General features: G+C 54.5%; 6 protein-coding genes across 6 annotated transcripts; 3 read left to right on the plus strand and 3 right to left on the minus strand.

Annotated features, from left to right (window-relative positions):
• Nucleotides 1-150: 150 nt before the first annotated feature.
• Nucleotides 151-607, minus strand: TRIREDRAFT_103356 (uncharacterized protein; the record flags this gene model as incomplete). Its single annotated transcript, XM_006961862.1, has 2 exons — nt 151-518; nt 574-607. 2 exons carry the CDS (start codon nt 605-607, stop codon nt 151-153), a joined length of 402 nt encoding a protein of 133 aa, XP_006961924.1.
• A 792-nt stretch (nt 608-1399) lies between these two features.
• On the plus strand, nt 1400-2408 carry TRIREDRAFT_119965 (uncharacterized protein; the record flags this gene model as incomplete). Its single annotated transcript, XM_006961419.1, has 4 exons — nt 1400-1411; nt 1467-1505; nt 1624-1698; nt 1774-2408. The coding sequence occupies 4 exons, from the start codon at nt 1400-1402 to the stop codon at nt 2116-2118; spliced, it is 471 nt and encodes a 156-aa protein (XP_006961481.1). The 3' UTR covers nt 2119-2408.
• A 2895-nt stretch (nt 2409-5303) lies between these two features.
• On the plus strand, nt 5304-6125 carry TRIREDRAFT_53893 (uncharacterized protein; the record flags this gene model as incomplete). Its single annotated transcript, XM_006961420.1, has 1 exon — nt 5304-6125. The coding sequence occupies one exon, from the start codon at nt 5304-5306 to the stop codon at nt 6123-6125; it is 822 nt and encodes a 273-aa protein (XP_006961482.1).
• Nucleotides 6126-7306: 1181 nt separating this feature from the next.
• TRIREDRAFT_54633 (glycosyltransferase family 31) lies at nt 7307-8924 on the minus strand (the record flags this gene model as incomplete). Its single annotated transcript, XM_006961863.1, has 3 exons — nt 7307-7846; nt 7911-8561; nt 8775-8924. Coding segments are annotated over 3 exons (1341 nt in total), but the record flags the coding sequence as incomplete, so codon positions are not given.
• Nucleotides 8925-12795: 3871 nt separating this feature from the next.
• Nucleotides 12796-14980, minus strand: TRIREDRAFT_54366 (uncharacterized protein; the record flags this gene model as incomplete). Its single annotated transcript, XM_006961864.1, has 2 exons — nt 12796-13378; nt 13437-14980. Coding segments are annotated over 2 exons (2127 nt in total), but the record flags the coding sequence as incomplete, so codon positions are not given.
• Nucleotides 14981-18002: 3022 nt separating this feature from the next.
• Nucleotides 18003-19979, plus strand: TRIREDRAFT_21396 (uncharacterized protein). The gene has a single exon (XM_006960945.1). It carries the CDS (start codon nt 18515-18517, stop codon nt 19766-19768), a length of 1254 nt encoding a protein of 417 aa, XP_006961007.1. The 5' UTR covers nt 18003-18514; the 3' UTR covers nt 19769-19979.
• Nucleotides 19980-21253: the final 1274 nt, after the last annotated feature.

Here is a 21253-nt window from a genome sequence, read left to right on the forward strand (position 1 = left end):
ACTCTCCTTCCTCGGACGCCTGTACGAACAGGCTTGGCAAACTCTCTATTCCAACAAAGACAGTCTCGTCAATTTTCTTGTGTCCTCAACCATGAATATCGATGCGATCCAGACCAGGCCTTCTTTGTTCCTCGAGAAACATCGGTGTAATTAGTAGGCGGGGTGGCCCTTCTGCTTCTTGGACTGATCCATAATCCTCAGGACAAAGTTGACAATGACGGCCAACAGGAGGATAATGGCCAGGAAAGTTGGACCGAATCGGTCGTCAAATCCGGCCTGCCCCCTCATTCGTATAGACTTGGCTCTCCAGTGGTATGTGACCAGGGCGTAGATCATGGTCAGCATGGCCACGCCGGTGAAGAGAAAGGCGGAGATGAAGGACACTCGGTCGCCAAAGTTGAGCATGCCAATGGCCAGGGCGCCAAGGATGACGGTGAAGTTGAGCCATGACAGGAACGTACGCTCGTTGGCGAAGAAGACCTTGGGCTCGACGCGGGTAGGGAGGGCGATGCGCTTGCCTGGGAATTGGTGAGCAATTGGCACGGCCGTGACAGGTACAGCGCGGCGACTTACCAGGAGCGGTCTGAAGGAGCGGCTGAGAAGACATGATGACGATGTTCGAGATAACGAAAGTCGAAGGCGGCAAAAAGCCTGTTGCTGAAGCTGCTGAAGCTGCTGGAGCTGCTGGAGCTATGTACCGCTACTCTTGGTTTGAGCAAAAGGATGACGTCTTTGAGCGGTGAGCTCAAGTTGCTGGTGGTGCGCTTGGATGACCGGTAGAGATTGGATTTCGTGGCGACGTAATTGCACGTAAAAAGCGCTGTTAGAGCTCCTGCAGCTTCCCACAGATGAGATAATATTAAGGCGACAGAAGGTGATGGATAGATGCACAATCGAGAGAGAAAGAAAAGCAGAGAGATGCGACCAGTGGAGGTTTGCGGCAAGTGCCTGCAGGCGCAAAGCTGCTCGATTGCCCGCCCCACTTGGCTGCTTCTGCAGGCCGGATTGGGCGGGCACGTGGGCTGCGTCGTTGGCTGGAGGTCACGTGCAGCGCCCCGCACGGACGGCGCCGCGCTGCTGCTGGTGCTGCGGTGCCAAAAGGGGAAAAGCATGCAGGGCGAGAAGCAACTTGTCGCGGCTCGAAGCTCGGAGGCACAAGCACAAGACTCTAAGTGCCAAAGCAACTGATCGCAGGATCGTGTGTCACAGGTGAGCTCGTCTGCTGCGGATGCGGCAATCGGCGCAGTCGTCGGCTGGCCCAGGGCTGCGTCGGGATCACAGGCAGGATCCGGTTTGTTGACAGCTTCTACGCACCAAGCAGCTCGCTTTTCCCCCCCGTCGCAATCGTCGCTCGCCCCTAAACGCTCAGCCGGACCATCACCATCCAGCCGCCGTCAACATGTCGACCCCGGTACGCAAGCCCAGAGGCGCCCAGAGGGGCTGTGAGACATGCTGATGGAGAGTAGCCCGTGCCCTTCAACCGCCTGAAGCAGATTGCCACAGATGTACGTTTGCCGCTTCCTCTCCTTCTTATCTCTCTCCATTTCCCCTTGGCGGGTTATTAGGGGACCGCTGGAGCTATCGCCAGGAGCTCAGGGGGCTAACGTATTATGATCACTCAAGGTCTGCAACAGCGCCATCGGCAGTGCGGAATTCTACGACCACGCGAAGACGGAGCAATGGAACTCGACCATTATTGTACGCCAGAACTTCCCTCCCCAGCGCAACGACACCGAGCTCCACCAACCGATACCGAACTAACACATGCGACAGAACTCCATGCTGAAGGCGCTCATCTCTGAGTCGACTCCTCAGGGCGCCACCGCTCCTTCATACAAGTTTGCCTGCAACAGCACCATTGTCCAGCACCTGGTCCCGACGTCGGCGCTGAACAAGTCCCGCGGCGGCACCGACACCAAGACGGAGGAGCCTCACGTGTCGACGAGCACGGACGCTACGGCGACGGACGGCAAGCCGCATGTCGGCCGACGAGGAATGCACAGCGCAACGGGTGCGTACTGGGACGAGAAGAAGGACGGCATGTGGACCTTCAAGTACGACGGCGGTGAGGGCAAGGGCATGGACGTGGTCATCATGCTGATCTGGATCGCCGTTTGAGAGAGAGAGAGAGAGAGGGAAAAGTTGAGAAAAGGGGCTGGAAGGGGGGAAAGGTGGGAGGCCATGCCCGAACCTGCGTCCCAAAGGAAGAAGACAAGATAAACCGTGGCTTGGTCGTTGCGTACATCATGGGCTAGGTCTGGGCTGTCTGCTCCTCTGTGGACTGCGGCGGCTCGGGGAGGCCATTCTGTTGCCATGGCCCGCCCATGTTCCGCATCGCCGGCGGAATACTTGCATATTGAGCGATAGACTGCGGCAACGAACGGTGGGTGACCAAGGCATATCATGGAAGCTTGGGATATCAACGGAGTCGACTGTTATTTGAGTGCTACATAATACATTTTGATCTGAACCTGCTCTACTGCATTATCTGATGCTCTCTATCCAAGTCTATACTGTGTCGGGATAGCCTTACACAGCAGGTAACATCAACGACGCTCACATCTGGCCTTTAACGGAACCTTTGAGCATTTTCGGTTGGCAGCAAACTCACCTTGAGACTCCGGCCAGATGCATTTGCTTGAGCCAATCGTTGGAGATTGTCGGCATCTTTGATGTAGGTTTGAGGCTAATCCTGGCAATTGAGTTCAAATTGTTTTAAGCCCAGGGGAGCCAAGATTGAGAGAAGCCATCGACCAGCCCTCAGATCGAGCTTAGATCGAGCTTAGATCAAGACGAAAGCACCTGTCGTAGGGCTGGAATAAGCTACGAGGAGCCAAAACCACGAAGATTGTAGGCGTCTTTACCACGACACGGGTCAAGTCCTGGCGATGAAGTTCATCGTCGAGTTGTTCCCAAACCATAACAAGCCATCCCGGAGAAATTGTGTCTCCTTTCAGGTGAACTAAGCTTATCCTAAGTTGGAGTTCGACAATTGAGCCCATCGTCGAGTTTTGTTTCAGCCACAGCAAGCCAATGCAGATAGTATACCGTCGTCGACCCTGGGGTGGAACAAGTTAGACCTCGACAATTGAGTTCGTCGTCTTCTGGCCCCAACAAGGCGCAACGGCATCCCCAAGAAGTATAAAGACGTAGTGCAAAGTATGTCCAAGAGCCAGACATATATAAATCCTCTCTTCCTCCCCAAGGATATCGCTTCCTGTCCAATCCATTTCGATTTTCATCTCGAGCCGTACAGCCGTGCTCAAGGGCAAACACCACACCATTTGACGCCTTACCGCGTTTAGCCCTTTCACGATAGGTAACCACGGCTCTTACCATGACTCCTCCTCCGTCACTTCCCCTCTCGGCCAAAGCAGGGAGAGAAATCGGCAGGAATGGACCGGCGCGCAGCGAGCCGCACCTGACCTGCCGGACACACCGCCCGGACGAAAAGGAACTCGAGAGCGATACCCATTTGCGCTCTCGTTCCTTTTCCTTAAAGGCTGCGCTTCCCCGGCTGAAGGACAAGCTCCGGTCCTTCAACCCCCTCAAGAGACGGCCTCAGGGGCTCGTCGAGTGCCCGATCCCGGCCGGCGCATACGACTTCATGTCGCCGACCGCTGCGGAACAGTGCTCGTCCCCGGTCGACGCCTCGCTGCTGCGGCAGAAGCTCCTCCAGATTCAGCTTTTGCAGGAGTCGCCGAGTGAAGGGGATGCGGACGACAAAGAGCGACAAGAAGTCGTCTCTACCGAGAAGGGATCGGCACCGTCTGCAAAGGGTCTTTTTTCACGGATCAGGCGATGGTGCGGGAACAGGCAGCGCGGGTTGCCCGAGGACGGGAGGCGACATGCTCGTCGGGCGTCGAGTCCCGAATGGATTTTCTACTGCGAGCCTGGCAGTAGGTTCTACCATTGCTGAGCAGCTCAGCTTCTTTGGAGAGGGGGCAGTGCTGGAGAGATTTGGGGAAAAAGGAAAAAGAGCCAGGTTGGCAATCGGGATCCCATTCTCGGCGTTTGCGGCCAGACGGCGTGAGGCTGGGAACAGATCGATCAGCTGTTCGAGACAAGTCTGCGACACCAGTGAGGGAGGAAGCACCCATCCACACCCGAATCAATTGGCCTCTTTTTCCCCATTTGATCTGATGGAGGGAACCCCATTGCAGGCTCTTCCGCATGGGCCTCGATCGAGCACGTCGATGGGAACTGCAGCATCCAATCCGCATGCAGCTGCCTGGCGATACCCTCCCGGCCTCCGCCTCGCTGTTGATCAAGTGTGGATGGCCCCATGGACGATCGTGTTGGATGGATCGGCCTGGACGGACTTCTCCATGCGGGCCTCTGCCTTGCTTGCCTGCCCTTTGTCTCGCCACCGCGAGATGTGCTGGGGTAGTCAGGCCATGCCCGCGATTTTTCCCCCGCCTTTGCGCCTGGCGCTCGACATCCCGCAAGCGACGACGATGCGCAGGGAATCCGCGGCGACCACATGATGTTGCTCTGATACGCAGCCGTCGTACGTCAGGCCAGCCGGGTTTCCCCAAAAAGCGCGAGCGTCGGGCCACGGCCTGGCACCCAGTGGAACCAAATGGCGTCTGGCTGGCTGCCCGTACCTCGCGCTAGGCCGGCTCCTGGCTTTGTGTCTGGCTCAACGGCGACGCTGTGGCACATGGTCATCCGCGCTGCTAATGGTAGCATTTCGCCTCCCAGGGGAAAGAAAAACTCTGCTGGAAGGGGCAAGGGTCCACGGCCGGAGCTTGATCCCGCCAAAGGTGTGCTGCGCTCAAAGTCTCTTCCGTCACACCACACACACATCCACGTATTCATTCACCCACACGCACACACGCACACCCCCGAAGTCGCTTCTGCCCGGCGGTTCCAGGCCTCGGTCCGGTCTTGCGCATATAAAGACAACCTGCCGTTGCCCCGGATTCGAGAGGGGATAAAGAGTGACCAACTCGCACACAGCACAGCTTCGCAGCCGCCTTGGTTCCTGCTCATGAAGTCGCTAGTGAGGAGCCTGCAGCCTCAGACCAAAACATTGTGCCGCTTCACCCACCCGCGATAACGAACAAGAGTCGATTACTCTGTACCTTTCCACACTTACCGACCGTGGGTGGTTTATCAATACTATTCCAACCACCGAATCGCGCCTCATTCCTTCGCTCGCCAACAAGAGCACTACTCCGCCGATACGATCGATTCCGAATTACGATTTAGTAAAGAATTGTCTTCTAGACACCTGTTCGAACTCTGTAACAATGGTTCAACTGCTTGCGGCCCCGTCTCTGCCCCAGGGTGGCAATGCCATGCTTGAGACGGGTAACGACAGATCTGAAAATACGGTCTTGTCGAGGGAGGAACACGCCCAGAGAGCACGAGAGCTGCTCGTCAAGAGGGGCATGATGAGGACGCCCAGACGGGGGTTTTCCTTGACCGACTACCAAGGCCAGAACGACGGGCCGCACTACTTCCATGCTGCGGTGGCTGGGACTGTTGGCCGCATCCCGGAGCACGCGGTTGTGCCCTCGACGCCTGTCTCCAAGCACCTGCCGCTCCCGCAGCGGCCCAAGCTGCCTCCGCCTCGCCGCTCGCACTCTGTGACGGACAAGGAGCCGGAGCCGGCCAACCAGCCACGACCATCCTCCCGCCTTACCCTGCTGGATCTCCCCTCGGAGCTGCATTATGCCATTTTCGACTTCCTCGACCCCATTGATGGCGCATGCTTTGGACTGGCGCACTCCAAGCTGTACGACATCCACCGGCGCAAGAACGGGCTGGTCCCGCTGTCCAGCCGATACTCAGGCCCCAACGACATCGAGTGGGCATGGCGAGGCGCTGGGCCTCTTGTGCACCCTCCCTCCAAGTCCTCGGCAAGCGAGAGTGAGCTGGAGCGGCTGCGCGTCAAGGGCCAGGTGTACTGCCGCAAGTGCGGCATCTCGCGCTGCGAACTGCACAGGCACCTGAAGGACTGGTTCGGCAAGGACTACGAATACTGCGAGATCAAGGAAATGTACGGCCCACCTGCCGGACCCAACGCCAGGGGATACTGCTTCATGAAGTCGCCCAAGAATCCTCACGGATGCGGACGCCATGGGCCCAAGAAGCTGACTGCTACAGCAGCAGCATGATGACCAGCAAGGGAAACTTTGTTGCTGAATGATTTCGAATTACAGGCGCTTTTGGACGGAAGACGGGGGGTTTCAACGGTAGCGATGGACTTGAATTTTTTTTCTTTACTTTTTACCCTTATTGCCTGGTCAGACGTTTAGGGGAAACTTGGGTACACAGACATATTTTGCTTGGGAATGGTGTTGGATACAATGAACGCAAAGACCGATATACACCAAGCGAGACTTTTCTTTAACGATACAAGTCTAGAGAATACACGCAACTTATATAATATACAATGCAGGAGGGGAGATTCCAGTATTTCCTCATACATACCAACTATCCATTGCTGTTTAATGTGTGACTGCTGAGTGTTTGGGCTCGTCATTCCATCACATCACTTCATGGTAAGACCAAGATCAACAGGCGAATATATCTCAAGATTCGTCTTCTTTTTTCCCCATACCGTCTTACTTTTCAAGCATCCTACTCCCATCTTGGGAGACCAAATATGCCCGTAACTGATAAAGGTCTATGTAAAATGCCTTCCAAATAGCCATGTACTATGTAAAAAATAAAATGTTCATGTATGTATATGCCGCCTTCCAATGCGGTCCTCTCCGTTTCAATCCAAACAAACAATGGCCATGCCCCATGTCCAACCCAACCCAGCCTAACCAGATGATCTGTGACAAGGAGAGAGAAAAAAAAGAGAAAAAGCCCCTCCGGCTTACTCTCCCAACTGCCGATCCCAACCTCATGCTGAATGATTGAATGGAGAAAAAGAAAAAGGGGGCACACAGATGATGTAAGATGAGAGAGAAAAAGACAAGTAAGATCAACAAGGCAAAAAGTAGGGGGGGTTTTCCTCCCAACTTCCCATGTTTTCTCCCCCCCTTCCTTGTATCTCATGCCCCCCTGTGGAAAGAAAAAAAAAAAAAAACGCCGTGGGTGTCTCGTCACCCGTCCAGTCTATGCCAACAGAAAACCAACAATAAGAGGCAGAAAACAAGACATTGGAAGAAAAGATGCTCGCGTCCACAATACCGCCGGTTATTTAGGTGCCCGCAATAGAGATGTAAAGAGCAAAGGAAAGATTGTTCAGGGTCACACTGATGCGCACTTCTCGTCGCCGTCAAGACGTAACCACTCATTACGTCGTCGGTCGTCGCCGTCGGGTGTCGTATCAAAACTCCAGCCATTAGTGAGGGTTCTTCCATTCAACGGGACACTCGCCCCTTGCCTCGATCCAGTCGTTGATGCCCCGGACGAACCACCCGCTCGTCCACTTGTCTGCGTCATTCTTCTCCCTCTTGGGCTTGCCGAGCTTGAAGCTCCTGCTCGTGCAGCACACGTTCTTCTGGTACCGCCACTGGAAGCATTTGCGGTCCTTCTTGGTCGCAAAGTTTCCGCTGGCGATCTCGTCGTACTTGGCCCGGATCAGCTTGCCGCGATCCGTCTCCGTCTCCAGCTTCTCGTACTCGTCGGCGGGGATGTCGAGTCCCTCGGCCTCGCAGACCTTGGCGCAGGCGGCTGGCGAGTTGTGCGCATACTTTTGGACCACGTTCTTGTCCGCCTCCTTGACCTGCCGGTCTCTCTGTTGACCAGTGGCCTTTTTCTGACTCTCTTCATCCGGAGCAATGTAGCAAGTGTCGTCTGACAGGTTGTCCCAGTCCTTTCGGTAGGCGACCATTTTGGGAGCGAAGAAAGCGTAGTACATTTCTCGAATTTGCATAAAGTCCTGGCACACACACACGGGTTAGCGTAAATCTGGCGGATATTGTAGGCGCGAAGAGACCACCAACCTTCTTGGTGCGTGTCTGCTGATACTGCCACACGGCGCTGATTTCCTCCGAGTTCATGTGGTGCATGGTAAGGAGAGGCTCACACCAGTGGCCTGGGCCATAGGGCAGCGTGTTGGGCTTCTCGCCGTTGAACATTGGGTGTGCGTTCATGACCTTGGTTCCCACCTCCTTGGCGACCCTGGCGAAGACGACGTCGCCGCAGCACTCCTCTCCCGCCTTCTCGTCGTACTTTGTAATGTCGGGGATCTGGGCCATCTTGCGCATGAGGGCGCCGGACACGACGTAGCCGCTGCCGCCGTGGGCAAAGGGGAAGCCGGCGATCATGGCCACGCTGCCGACGTAGACGTTGTCGCGCGGGTTGACCTTGTTGCGCAGCCAGTGCACCAGCGTGGGCCAGACGACGTAGGTGTCGGCCTCGGCGAAGACGTACCAGTCCTGGTCGGGGCGCAGTTCCCAGGCGCGGACCACCATGTTGACGAACTTGAACTTATCCAGCTCCCAGCCGCCGTCCATGCCGGTGGTGCAGTCCTTTTGCGAGACGGGGCATTCCTGCTGCGCCTGGTAGAGCTGGAACTCCTTGTACTTTTCCTTGATCTTGTCGTCGACGCGGTCGAGGGAATCGTAGATGTGGTACTTGCCAATCTGCTGCTCCTTGGGTGGGTGTTAGCCTGCGTTGCTCGTCGGCGAGGGTGATTTGAGTGTGTGTATCGTTGGATTGGATGAAGAAAGAAGAAGCCCTTGATCGCAGTTCTTTGTCGCTGTTGGACCTTGACAAATCAATGCCGCTGCCAAGGCGGCTTGCGAAACGAGTCGTCAAAGGCATGTGACAGAGGGACATGCTTGTATGGAGAAAAGGGAACATACCAGGTCTGAAAAGATAAGAAAGTCGTCAATGCACTGCAGGCCGGTGAGCAACTGCGTGGGCAGCTTGTCAAAGGCCTCGGTGGCGCCCGTCTTCATGACGAGCATGATGCCGTCCATATTGGGGAAGCCATCGCATGGCGAGCTGAAGTTCCAGCGCGAGTGGACGGCGGCCTCGGTGCCCTCGCGATACAGGGTATTGTTGTAGACGCCCTGGCCCTGCAGGTAGGGCGACAGGTGGTCGTAGATGTACTGCTTGTAGTAGCCGGCGGCCTGGTGGTCGCGCAGCTGGTAGAGGGGCAGCGTCAGCAGCAGCGTGCAGCCGACGATGAGGGCGGCTCGCCAGTTGCGGGACGGCATCTTGAGGAAGCTTCGCCAAGACGAGGACCAGCTCCGGTCCGCTCCCATGCTTGGCGGGAAGGACGGGACGATTGGCAGACGGGCGGGAGGAGAATGTGGCGGAGAGGAAGCAAGTGGTAAAAGAGGACGGTTGCCGTATCGAAAGGTCGAGTCGAGGTTTGAGAGCTGGAAGAGCCGGGCGACTCGATAGGGAAAGGAAATTAGATTAAACAAGGCGTGGGAAAGACGTCACCTCGGCCAGGGGTGGGCGGCTGAGCTTGGGCCAGAGGTGTATGTATGATTGAGCTTGAGGAGGTAGTATAAGAAGAGGAGAAAGAGAGAGAAGAGAACAAGAGCCGAGCCGAGAGTCGTCGTCCAGCAGAGCTCGGGGAAGCGAGGAGGAGGGGAGGACAAGGAAGAGAAGGCAAGATTCGCTATCTCGTATTGCGTAACGCAAAGCACACACACAACGGCGGGATGTGTGAGATTGTCAGATTCTGGACTGGCGATTGGAATTTGACGCTTGAGAGGGCCAGGCCAGGGCGGGAGACAACCAGCTGCAGCAGCCAGACGAGTAATTCGTACAGTACAGTATGTATACAGCACAGGGCAGGACTGGACAGGGCCGGTATTAGAGGCTATCTCCACCTTCGGGGCTCGCGTCTGTGGCTTATCGATCAGGGATGCCGGCGGCAGCCAATTATGGGACGAGGCTGCTTCGAGACATGAAAATGGGATCGACGGTCGAGGTGAATGATGGACCAGAGAGAGAGAGAAACAAGAAGAAAGAAGAAAAAAAAAAAAGAGAAAAAAAAAAGAAAACCAGAGCAAGCAGAATGCTGGACCGAGGGAAAAGCCGGATGGACCTGGATGGAAAACGGCGAGAGGCAAAGCCTGGAGAGATCAGCTATCAGTCCACCTACCTACTACCTAGTCACTCGTATAGTCCAGTTTCCTGCTCCAAGCGGGCTCCAGGCACTGGGCTGCTAAGGTACCAGGCAGCCCGGGCAAGGTATGTACGGGCAGGTATAGGTACGAGATATAGAGGGGCACAGGCGCTGCGGACGCTGGCGCTAGCACCACTAACCTGGCTGGCTAGCAGGCGGCGGGATCCCGGGCAGCGCATTGGATGATGCACGTCTGGAGGGGGAGGGATCCATTGACGGTGCGTGTAAGTACGGGTACTTGGGATGAGCTGCAGGGGGGGTTACAGACTGTAGTAGGCAGTTGCGCAGGCAATGACGACAGACGACGGAAGGAGATTGATGAGGTGATTGTACAAGCACGACGTGCCTATGTGTTGATCATCTTCCTAGAGTATAGACTACTATCAAGAGAGCTCGGATCTGATCTGCCATTATAAAGGGAACAAGGCCAGAGTTTCTACAGTGCTGTAGAGGTTGAGAATGTGAAGTTGGCTACATGTAGGTAGGTAGGAACGGAGTTGTTGTACTGGATTACCAAGTGAGGTACCAACAGGAGAGGGAGGTTGTACGAGTTGGGAAGCGGCCGAGAGAGAGAGAGACAGGAGATGGATGGCACAAGCGAGGGTCGAGCCGCAGCTGAAGACGGCCATGGAGCTGCAGACGGAGGGGAGACCAGACAGACATGGGCCTGATGCTGTGCGACGGCGTTTGCGCAGGCCAAATCTGTGCATGCGGCATCAGTGTCACTCTGCTGCTCGTCCTCGTGTGATGCCCTACTACGATTGATTGATGGATGGATTCAAGGCGGCATCAGCGTTGATGTGAACGAACAGGTGCCGACATTTGAAGTGTCACTATCACAAGTAGCAGTACCTGCACACCACACTCGGCCTCTTCGGGAGGCTGAAAGAAAACGAGGACAAGCAACAACGGATCTGATGCTTGATTCTTTCCTGCCGTGTGTGTTTTGAAACATGCCAGAACTTCTCGGGCGTCCAATAGAGGGAGGCCAAAGGGGAGAGCAGAAACATGCAGCCCCCACCACATGGAGCTGCGGCATCCACATTTTACGAGCCTTGCTTCGGCAGGTACATGCATGTCGCATCTTGTTGCCTCGCTTGCTCGCTTGCCTTGCCTTGGCTGCTGGAGAGACTTTTTTTTTTCCTTGTTTCGTTTGGATGGTAAAGGCAATTCGATTATGGGGCACTAAAATACCCGTTCGTATGTGCCTTGCGATATGTAGGTACCTACCTGGTAGACTAGGTAGGTGGCTGTTACTAGGTAGGTGGCTCATGCTTGCGGTAGCGCTGCCGCAACCGGGGACTCGGGATGAACGCAGGAGAGGTTTGTGTGGTTGGGGCATGGCATGAGATACTAATGCCCTTGGTGTTGCTAGAAGAAGTTTAGAACTTTCCCTTTGCTCGTTGGCAAAGGGAATGAGAGAGATACAGGCATTGTCCAACTGCCACTACATACATACATCAAGTACTAACAGTCGACGATTACTAGGTAGGTAGGTACCTTAGTTCCTACCTACTCAAAAGGAACGAAGCTGTCCCTGTTCAATGTCCATGTCAACGAGCGCGGCTGAACACGACAAAGGGGGTGGCAGTGTCGGTCCATTTGCATGTGCTGCTGCTGCTGCTGCTGCCCTTTTCCACGGCCACCTGTTCGTTAGACAACTACATCCGCATTCCATTGCAACGAACGCTTCAATACGGGAAATCGTGCCTGAACGACGCACAAAATGCTTATTTCGCGTCATGGTCGTCGCTGCCAAGCATTCGTCAGGAAGAGTCTGTGCATTTCTGTTCCCAAACCCAATCCTTTCCCCCAGAGTTAGTAAACAGTCCACTCCTCTCATTCTCACAGGCTGGATGTACTCATACAAAGCCTCTTCATCGTCGAATCAATAGTCTGCCTGTAGCTACCTACCTAGGTAGGTACGTCAGAATAGTAACAGCCATTCAGCTGCTGCCCTGCCCATATCGTTCCCCCCCTTTCCCATTCCAGCACTAGCAGAGAAAAAATAGAACAGAAAATCAAAAGTCTAGAATTCGTATTGCTAGTATCCCGTCAGTTCTTCTGATAGGGCAACAACTCCTTGCATACGGCAAAAAGCACATGTCTCTTTTTTTTTCTTCTTCTTCTTCTTCTTCTTCATTACTAGTAGGCACTTTTCTGCCGTTGCCCATTCTGATTAGTTTACTCGGGAGCCACGTTGGACAATGGCGCCATCTGCTTGGCTGCCTCGTGTTCAGACTCGCAAGGTTGGCTGCTTACTCGTGCAACACCGATCGACAGGGATGGAGCGACAATTGGTCAGGGGGGTCTGATGGGAATGTGTGCATGGATGCAGTGCTGCGTAAGACGGTAAAGTCACAAGCTTGAAGCTTCTTTGACATGATGCATGCCATGCCACAAACAGTGCTTACGAGTGATATTACATGCAACTACCTTACAGTACAGCACGCTCTTGAGTCTTTAATATCGCATCCTTCAATTGCGAGTCGGTTTAGCTGAACCTAGCCTGTCCAGGTCTATATAGAAAAAAAAAGAAACCAGACCTCCAGCCTATATCTTGAACGCCATCCACGTAACCCGTCCGTCTAAATTCGGCAGCTACCTATTAGTATAGCAAATAGAAGGAAAAAAACCAAGCCAGCCAGTCTATCCCAGTCTGCACTGTCTAGAAAATCCCATAAAAGTACAAGAAACAACGACCCTCTCAGGGCCGACCAAACGAAAACAAAAGGCCATCAAACGACCATAAACGCCGCGCTTCTACCCTCAAACGCCGTAATCGCGCCGTCAATCGACTTTGCATCGCCGAAATAACAAAGCCTGTACTCGCCCGGCTCCGTCCACGGCTCAATCTCCCATATGACGCTCGCCGAGCTGGTGCCCATGAGGAGGCTGCTTCGCTTCCACGAGTAAATGAGGCCCCAGTCCGAGTCGTCGCGCGCGACTATCCACTCCGTCTCGCCGGGACGGCGGTGTTCGACGGCGGCATACGTCTGCTCCAGTCGTAGGTTGTTTCGTGGATTGGCTCCGACAAAAGTTGCAGTCACCCGTTCGCCGGGGGAGAATCGGCTTTTGGGAATGTCCGCAATCACGTCGCCAAACTGGTGAGAGTGTGATGGACTGTCGAACAAGACGCCCGTGTTGAAGCCAAACGATCGGTCACTGTTGTCGGGCGGCAAGGGGCCGCTTTCACGGGAGCCAGGCTCGCTGCGAGGAGCATCGTCCTTAAGAAGATGAAGCAGCGCGTTGGTCCGATCTATGTAAGCCGCAAGGGTATGCGGACCATACAGAGTCGAAGCTCCCTCATATCGCTGGATGCTGTAGATTCCGCATGTTAGTGCTGCCCAATGATGTACCTTGTGAAAGTAGAACTTACCCATACTCCTCCTCCGTCGTGATGTAATGGGTATAAGTGTTGCTTGGCCCTCCAAGAACCACAATCGGCTCCCTTCCGTCTAGTTCCTCGGCCAACTGAGTCCTACTGCCCTCTACAACAGCATCCTTCCAGCGCCGGCCAGCCATCGTCGTCGCCTCTCCGGGACTGACAATGATGATGAATTGGCCGACTCTGAACGTTTGTATGTCCACAATATCTGGCGTCCAGTGGTAGGGCTTGTGCGTCTTTCCCACGTTGAGAAGAATAGGCTTCGGAGCCTGACACTGTATCTGCTCCTTGCTGGGAGCTCCGACAAGCCATCGCAAAGCCTTCCAAGCCGGCGACGAGTTGGACTCGTCGGATCCCCACTGCGTGATATCAAAGTGACCTGGCTCGTCCCAGGTCCCGGCAGCGAAAGAATAGCCCAGTGCCGCTGAGCACGTACGTACGGCTGAGCCGTTGGGCAGCTGGAACTGAAAATCAGACATGTCGTGGAAGCGGTGGAATGCCTTGACACCCGACCCCTTTATGTTGGGCGGCTGCTGCTCCATCGAGGCGTACAAGGCAATGGCCGCCTCGTACTGCCGCTTGCCAATCTCATAACACGACGAGGCCCCTGAATCCTGTTCCCTGAAAAAGGGCCCTCTTGCGTGGCAGTACTTTGTCATGCCGCTGCTGCTGCAGGAGCTCGTCTTCAGGTCGCATCTTTCGCCCGAGCCATCGTCGCACCAGCCGCCAAGCGTGTTCGGGCTCGCGTCGCCCATGCTGGCCTGAGAAAAGCCGGCAACGAAATCGTCCGTCTCCCCATCCCTTCCGCGGACTGTCTTCTCGAATAGGTCGGCGGCCACGCCCTTGTTGTCTCCCGTGATGAGGGTGTTGTTGGCCAGCATGGACGTGCCGTGAGTAGGGAACCATGTGAGCACGCCAATGTTCTTGCCGTCGGACGCTCTCGTGAACTTAAGCAGACTCAAGTCCTTCTCCACCGAGCCGTCGTCTTCCGCGCTGATGTTGTACTTGGCCCTCTCCTCCGCCGGGTTAGCGAGGTATGCATAGAGACTCCGGTTGATGTTGGCACCATAGACTTTGGTGTTGCCGGCGGTTAGTGAGCCGGGCTCCAGGCTCTCATGCGCGCGACGGATAGACAGGAGGCAGCCGTCGACGATGGCCTGGTAGCTCTGCTTGTCAAAGCCCTTGCTGGTAATTTGAGGCAGTAGATAGTTGAGCCAGGCGCCAGGTCCGGAGTGAGAGTGAGTTGCCGTGACGGCCAGGTTGTCGTGCCCATACATGGCATATTCTGGTCCGAGTTCCGCAAGGCCCCTGAGAATGCCGTATCGCACAGCGGTGTCTCCGGCCTGCGTGTCCAAGACGAGGTAGATGAACCTGTCCTCTGGGTGGTCAAGGTCACCCACGATGAAGGCGCGTGAGTAGAGACGCTGACGCACGCCGCTGCCGACCTGGTCAGTGTTTGCATAGCCCATCATGTTGATCTCGACCACGGGCCCCGTGATGTCGGCCTTGCCCACTCCGATGAGATAGTGGTCATCTCCAGCGCCGCCAGCCGTGCCATGAGCCTGCGCCTTGCCGCCGCTTCCTGGTCTCGAATGGTTCTGTTCTTGATGGCGCTCCTCGTGTGACTGCTGTCGTAGTAGAGCAGCCAATCTCCGGCCTGCGAGCTCCTCCTGAATCTCCTGCTGGACTTCGCTGCTGTAGATCTCACCAGACACCGTAGCCCATCTGAAGGTACGAACGACAGCACTGCGGCAGGCAAACAACAACACGACAATGGCTAAGAGCCACTTGAAGTAGTGCCACAAACCTCGGCGTGGTCTGTCTCGCATGCGGGAGCCGCGTGCCTGGTCCCGCACTAGAAAGGGTTCCGATTCCAGTTCCAGGGGCAACCCCTTTTCTGCAGCCTGCCGTGAGGCCATCGCGGGCTCCGGGACGGCTAAAAATGGATGCTATTCTCCGAGTTGCCGTTATATCGTTTTAAAAGTCCACGATACGAATATTCTTTCTTATCGAAAATAGTCAATGTTGATGAAGATAGTAGCACAAGGCCAACAAGCAAGCCCCAGGGGGGCAAAAGAAAGCAAACGAGATTTATAACACGCCTTCTCCCTCCTTACGTAAGGAACAAGGAAAACAGTGAAAGGAGCATGAACAATTGCCGGTGAACTACTGCTGCTCTTTCATTTCTATTGTGTTGAATTAACTCAATAGCTGCGGCCCCTTTCGTTTGTTCCTGGCTCTCCGGAGATGCGGGTTGGCGGGTGGACCGGAGAAGCCGGGGCCAACTGGCAGAACGTGGTGTTTCTTCTTGACGTGGGTGAGTGAGCCTGTGCTTTTTTTTTCTGGGGAGGGGGGTTTGTTGCTCGTTTCGCTGTCGACACGGTGAATCAGCGTTGGGGGTATCGTGGAGAAACCAGACCAAAAGCCACCGAGCGGGTTCTGCGAGTGGACGACGTTTCTTGTTTTTAGTTTTCCCCTAAGGCAACATTTGGTATGAAGGGAAGCCTGAGGGAATTGAGTGGCTTTATGGCGGCCAATTGGTCTTATCGCTGCTGGCAGAGCATCGCCATCGTGGCCGTCTTGTCGACCTGAAGCCCTGGAGATAGTGGCACTGAATGCAAAATCGCATGCGGACAGAAGTCGGAGGTGATGGCAGATTGCATCTTGCATAATTAATTCCCTGAAGCGGCCGCTAGCCTGAGACAAAGACAAAGGCGGGAGGGCTGAACGGGGGCGAGCCAATGATTGACGGCTGGACCCGGTCCACGGGGAGAGACAAAGAGGCGGCTCACACGTTTTCGGCGGGTTTGGAACATGAACCATGTTGGAACTGGGCAAAGGCAACTTGGAAAGCTGTCAATCGGAGATGAGGTATCTTTGAGGGAGATGATGAAGAGAGGTCATGATAGGTTACAGTGGTAGGTATTGGTGCTAAGCTATCAGGTAAGGTACCTAAGGTAAGGTAAGGTAAGGTACCTTACTGGGAAAACCTATAAGGCTGCAAGGCTTGCAAATGGCCCCTAAGTTTGCAGAACTCACTAAACTTGCAGAGGTTGCAAAGCTTGTAGGACTAATGTAGCTTCCTTAGTAAAATGTATAGTAAAATACATGCCCTTTACCAGGCCTGTGTTGCTCTTGCCCTCTCTCTCACTTTCTGCTCACATCCTCTCAGAGCCTCAGGCACCAGCAGGCCTTACCTTTACACTTTTTCTCTTTATCTCCCTCTTCCTCTTTTTTTTTTTTTTCTTCCTCTTCCTCTTCCTCATCATCATCATCACTTGCACACAGCACAAGGTCAGTCGATGCCTCACATCCAGCCACTCTGCAATACCAGGTACTAACATTCGCGCCGCTTTACAGGTCCCACTACTAACACACACGCACGCACACACACCCGCTATTGGCGCCGCCGCCGTTGGTCAGATTGGCTGCTGGTTGGATTGGCTGCTGGATTGGCTGCTGGATTGGCTGCTGGATTGGCTGCTGGATTGGCTGCTGGATTGGCTGCTGGATTGGCTAAGGTGGAAAGGTGGCATACAGTAGCCAGGTAGAGTCAATACAAGTAATGCAATAGCTTTTTACTAGTGTTATCAGGTACCTCTTCTCTCTCTAAACCAGCCAATCAGAGAGCTGCATTTGTCCTAAGCGAGTCTGCAAGTTTAGTGCTGGCTGCAAGCATAGTGGAAGTAAAAATAATATTATGGGAGCAATAGTAGCATAGCTACTAGAGTGGCAGCCTCGCACTATCCCCCGGTAAGGTAGGGTAGGGTCTATATCTGGCTCGTGAGGGCAGGCTGCTCCTTCTTTCTTGTCCTTTGTTGCTTGTTTAATAAGTAGGTAGTTCACGACTCGTTCTTTCCTTGGCATCTCCTCGAAATGCAACCTCTCGGATAGCCTCGGAAATTTATTGACCCTCGCACCGGCAGCAGCACTCATTTGCACTGCTGATGGCGTGACGATGCGGGGGCTGCACACATCAAATGCAAGCAATCAAAGCACTCCCGCGGAACGACTTGCGCGCTTCTGGAGACGCCGGGCTCTCGGTTCAAGGCAGAGCACAGCTGCATATGGCGGAGATACGAGCTGGGCTGCATATCTGCGATGATGCTGGACGCGGGTACCTTCAGAGAGGGACAGACACAATCCTGACCCCGCAGGTATTCCCTCCTGTTTTGCTTCCTCACCATCGAGTCAAACGTGTCAATGACCGCTCGACACGAACCTCGCACAAGCCATCATGCCAAGCAACAACAGCAAAAAGCCACTGGACGTTCTACAGCGGTCCAACTGGTCGCTGCGTCGGTCCAACTGTTATGCCTTGTTCAGCCCAGCCCGAGTGGGCTCTCGCCATTAGAAATCGCATCGCCCTTCCGCACTCCAGCCCGAGCCGTCGCCCAATTGGCGTCGAGGATCTCAAGCACACAATCGCCCGCCTCCACCAATCGCCGCGCCGTCCACTCACACGGATCGATGACTCTGCGACTTTTTCGACCTCTGTGCAACTCTGCTCGATCCCTTAAAGGTCCCTTATCTACGGCGATCAGACCCTGATTCCATAAGCCTTTCCCGATCCTCATTTCCTGGGGGTTTCTCGATTGCCGTCATGGCCATGTCTTGAAAAGCTCGCAATCCGCCTCTCTCCATCAAATTTTTCAATTCATTCCTGGTACCACTTCGGAAATGGGCTCAGGGTCCAACCTCCAAGGACTCGACAAGTGACACGGCGACACGTCGACGGAAGAGCTAGTCCTTTGAAAATCCGGGGGAGGCGTCATTCGTGTTTGGGGAACCGGGACTTTGTGCGCATCCAGAGCTGCCTCGCATTTGACGTGTCCGTTGTGCCATTGGGCCGTTGCCAGTCACCTGGTTTTCGGGACAGGTTCGTGCGCTGGTTCTCAGGTTCCATCGCATTGGCCTTTCAGCCATTGCCACCTGGCCCTTGAGGTTTCTCAGTGTCAGCAGATTGAAGTTGCAAAGGTGAAGCAGAGGCATAAAAGCCATCTGCTGATTCTGCCTTGTTGGCTACTCATCGACTCAATTCTTCTCAACTCACCTCATCGACGAACACAATGATTGATCTACGACACGGCGATCACAGGCCGATCCAGACGAGCGCTGTGATTGTGCTGAGCGCATCAAAATGCTCGTCAATTCCTCCTCCCTCTCCGCCAACTCCATCGGCCTCGCCGTCAGCCAATGAGATTGCAGACCCTGCGGATGGCTTTAGTCTCGACAGAGACTCTCTGCGAGAGCAAGCCATGATGGATAGGAGACTTCACAGTGGCATTCACGTGCTCAATGTCGAGGCCGCGGCACTGGCAAACCTCACGAAGCTGTACGAGGTTGACGCGGTTGCCCGCAACGGCTTCAATGCCTCCATCAAAGCCATTACCCGGCTGGCCAAGACCAAGGGCAAGCTAGTCATTATGGGAGTGGGCAAATCCGGCCACATAGGAAAGAAGCTTGTCGCTACGTTTCAAAGTCTGGCGATACGCTCCGTCTTTCTTCATCCGACCGAAGCTCTACACGGAGACCTAGGCATCGTGGGCCCGGAAGATACGCTCTTGTTCATCACTTACTCCGGAAAGACTCAGGAGCTTCTCCTCACATTACCTCACCTAGACGAGAGGCTCCCGACAATACTTCTGACTTCGCACATGAGACACGAAACATGCGAGTTTGTCAAGCACCGACCCAGCACGATACTGCTGCCAGCGCCCATCATCGAGCCTGAAAAGGTATCCTTTGGCGTCTCGGCTCCCTCCGCATCAACCACTGTTGCCCTGGCCTTGGGGGATGCGCTGGCACTGACGGCCGCTCATGAGCTTCATGCTTGTGTCTCGACAATGTTTGCCAAAAACCATCCTGGCGGCGCCATTGGTGCTGCGGTGGCACTGGCCGCCCGAGGTCCCAAGACGCTGGGTCACATCCTCGTTCCATGGGACGACGTTGACGTTACGAGTGGCCTGAGCAGTGACGATCTCGCGCTGAGTTTGCTTCGGACAGCGTACAAGTCCAAGACGGGCTGGGTCAGAGTCGGCGATCAGGTTGCCGTCCCAAGCAGGATGCGGGCGTTGAGTGACGCAGACATGGTGAGACCAATCAAGGACGTCACGGGCCTCACGGTGTCTCGTCACCAGATGCTGGCCATGTCGTCCGAGACGACGGTCCGCCAGGCGCGGCAGATCTTGCAGGACATGCAATCGCAGGTTGACCAACAGGACCAGGCAATGGGCGGAGCGTCCGTCATTGCCATCACCAACAATGGGAGCATCATTGGCGTTTTGGAGACTGAGCGAGTCCTTGAACACCAGGAGGCTTGAAGCATTTGAATTTGAGCATGGGACGAGAAAACGAAGTGACAGGAGACATGAATGGCCGAATCTCATTGTGCCACAGTGTTGGTGATCAAGTGCCATAGCGGCATACATCTTAGAAGAGAACCTTTGTATGGGCATTGTTTTGCGAAAGATACCAGGCAAATTGCTATGATACATCTTGAAACTGCACACATTATCGAATTTAGCATGCATGTAAAATATTGCAATGAGGCAGCTCGCCCAGACTCTTTGATACCTAGCTCGTATTATGTTAAGGCGGAAACGTTGGTGTGTCGCAAGTTCACGTAGGTATCAACATGAAGGCATTGCTGGCAACACAAAGAGACAGCAAGCCCAGGCCTCTTGGCTACAGTAACATGGAATCTTATCCGAGATGTCTCAACTCTAACTCAACAGCGAACCCGAAGAAAGGCTGTCCATACATACCTCTTGTAAATCTTGGCATTCAGCCCCAGGGAGAGCGAGGCGAGTTATATTCAGGCTTCCCGCAAAAGTCGGTGTCGTTGTTGAATTTTACCCGATGCGGCCTCATGCAGTTAATATTGATAACATGACTGCTGCAACAATGCAAGGGTAGAATGAACACGGCTGTATTGAACCCTTGTTCATCTTCAACGGGCCTACTAGAACGAATTAATGCGTACATATATCACTGCATGTTTCTGCATAGGTATTGTCTTGTCCACCCGACTCTCTTCGCAATCTACTTCTGGCTCCATTATCGGCGGCAGGGTGGAAAGCCCAGACTTACGAGGCTGCTACATGCGTGTCCACCTACTGTACCTAGGTATCTTCTACCAATGATTCCATATCCAATGATCTCTTCTCGCCGTCTGTCTGAGACCTGTTCCTGCGGAGGAAGGTCAAAAGTGTCGCGTGACCACTACCTAAGTCGAACTGTTCCGTAGTTGCTTGACTTGGAACTGATACTAGCTCGATGCGCGCAGGCTGTTCGCAATTTGATCACAGACGTTCATCCCAGGACCTTTTGCATGCGGAGGGAAACGAAGTTGCACAGTTGATCGGGTCGACCTGGTGAAAGGGCGACGGCTGACTGTGTGGAATATACAATGCCTGTCCACCTGCTTAAGTAGGTTCTCTCGTGTGAGGAATGTCCTTCAACATGTACTTTGGGCATCGGGCTGGTGTGCTGCCGATGGAGGGATGGACGCTCCACGGCTATCATAGCAAACATAACTCGTAGTTGTGGAGGGTTCCCATCGCCTAAACGACCACACAGACAGCAAGAAGCAGGCCCTGGTACTGCTGGTCATGGTGTTGCATTCTTTGCCTTAGAGCTGAAAGGCTCAGCCGCAAGCTGGTTTGTTCGCGTGGCCAATCCTGTGAGGACATGCAGTGAAATGGCACTCCAGGTCCTTCTGTGTGGCTATATGCATGCAAAGGTGTGTACCTAGATATGGATGTGTTGTCCGTGGTGCGACCCCCCACTCCAACGCCCTGAAACCG

Source organism: Trichoderma reesei (genome assembly GCF_000167675.1).
Source record: "Trichoderma reesei QM6a unplaced genomic scaffold TRIREscaffold_1, whole genome shotgun sequence".
NCBI classification, from domain to species: domain Eukaryota; kingdom Fungi; phylum Ascomycota; class Sordariomycetes; order Hypocreales; family Hypocreaceae; genus Trichoderma; species Trichoderma reesei.

What these genes read in the sequence shown, in the direction of transcription:
- TRIREDRAFT_21396 (XM_006960945.1), top strand. Translation starts at nt 18,515, where the DNA reads ATGATTGATCTACGACACGGCGATCACAGGCCGATCCAGACGAGCGCT.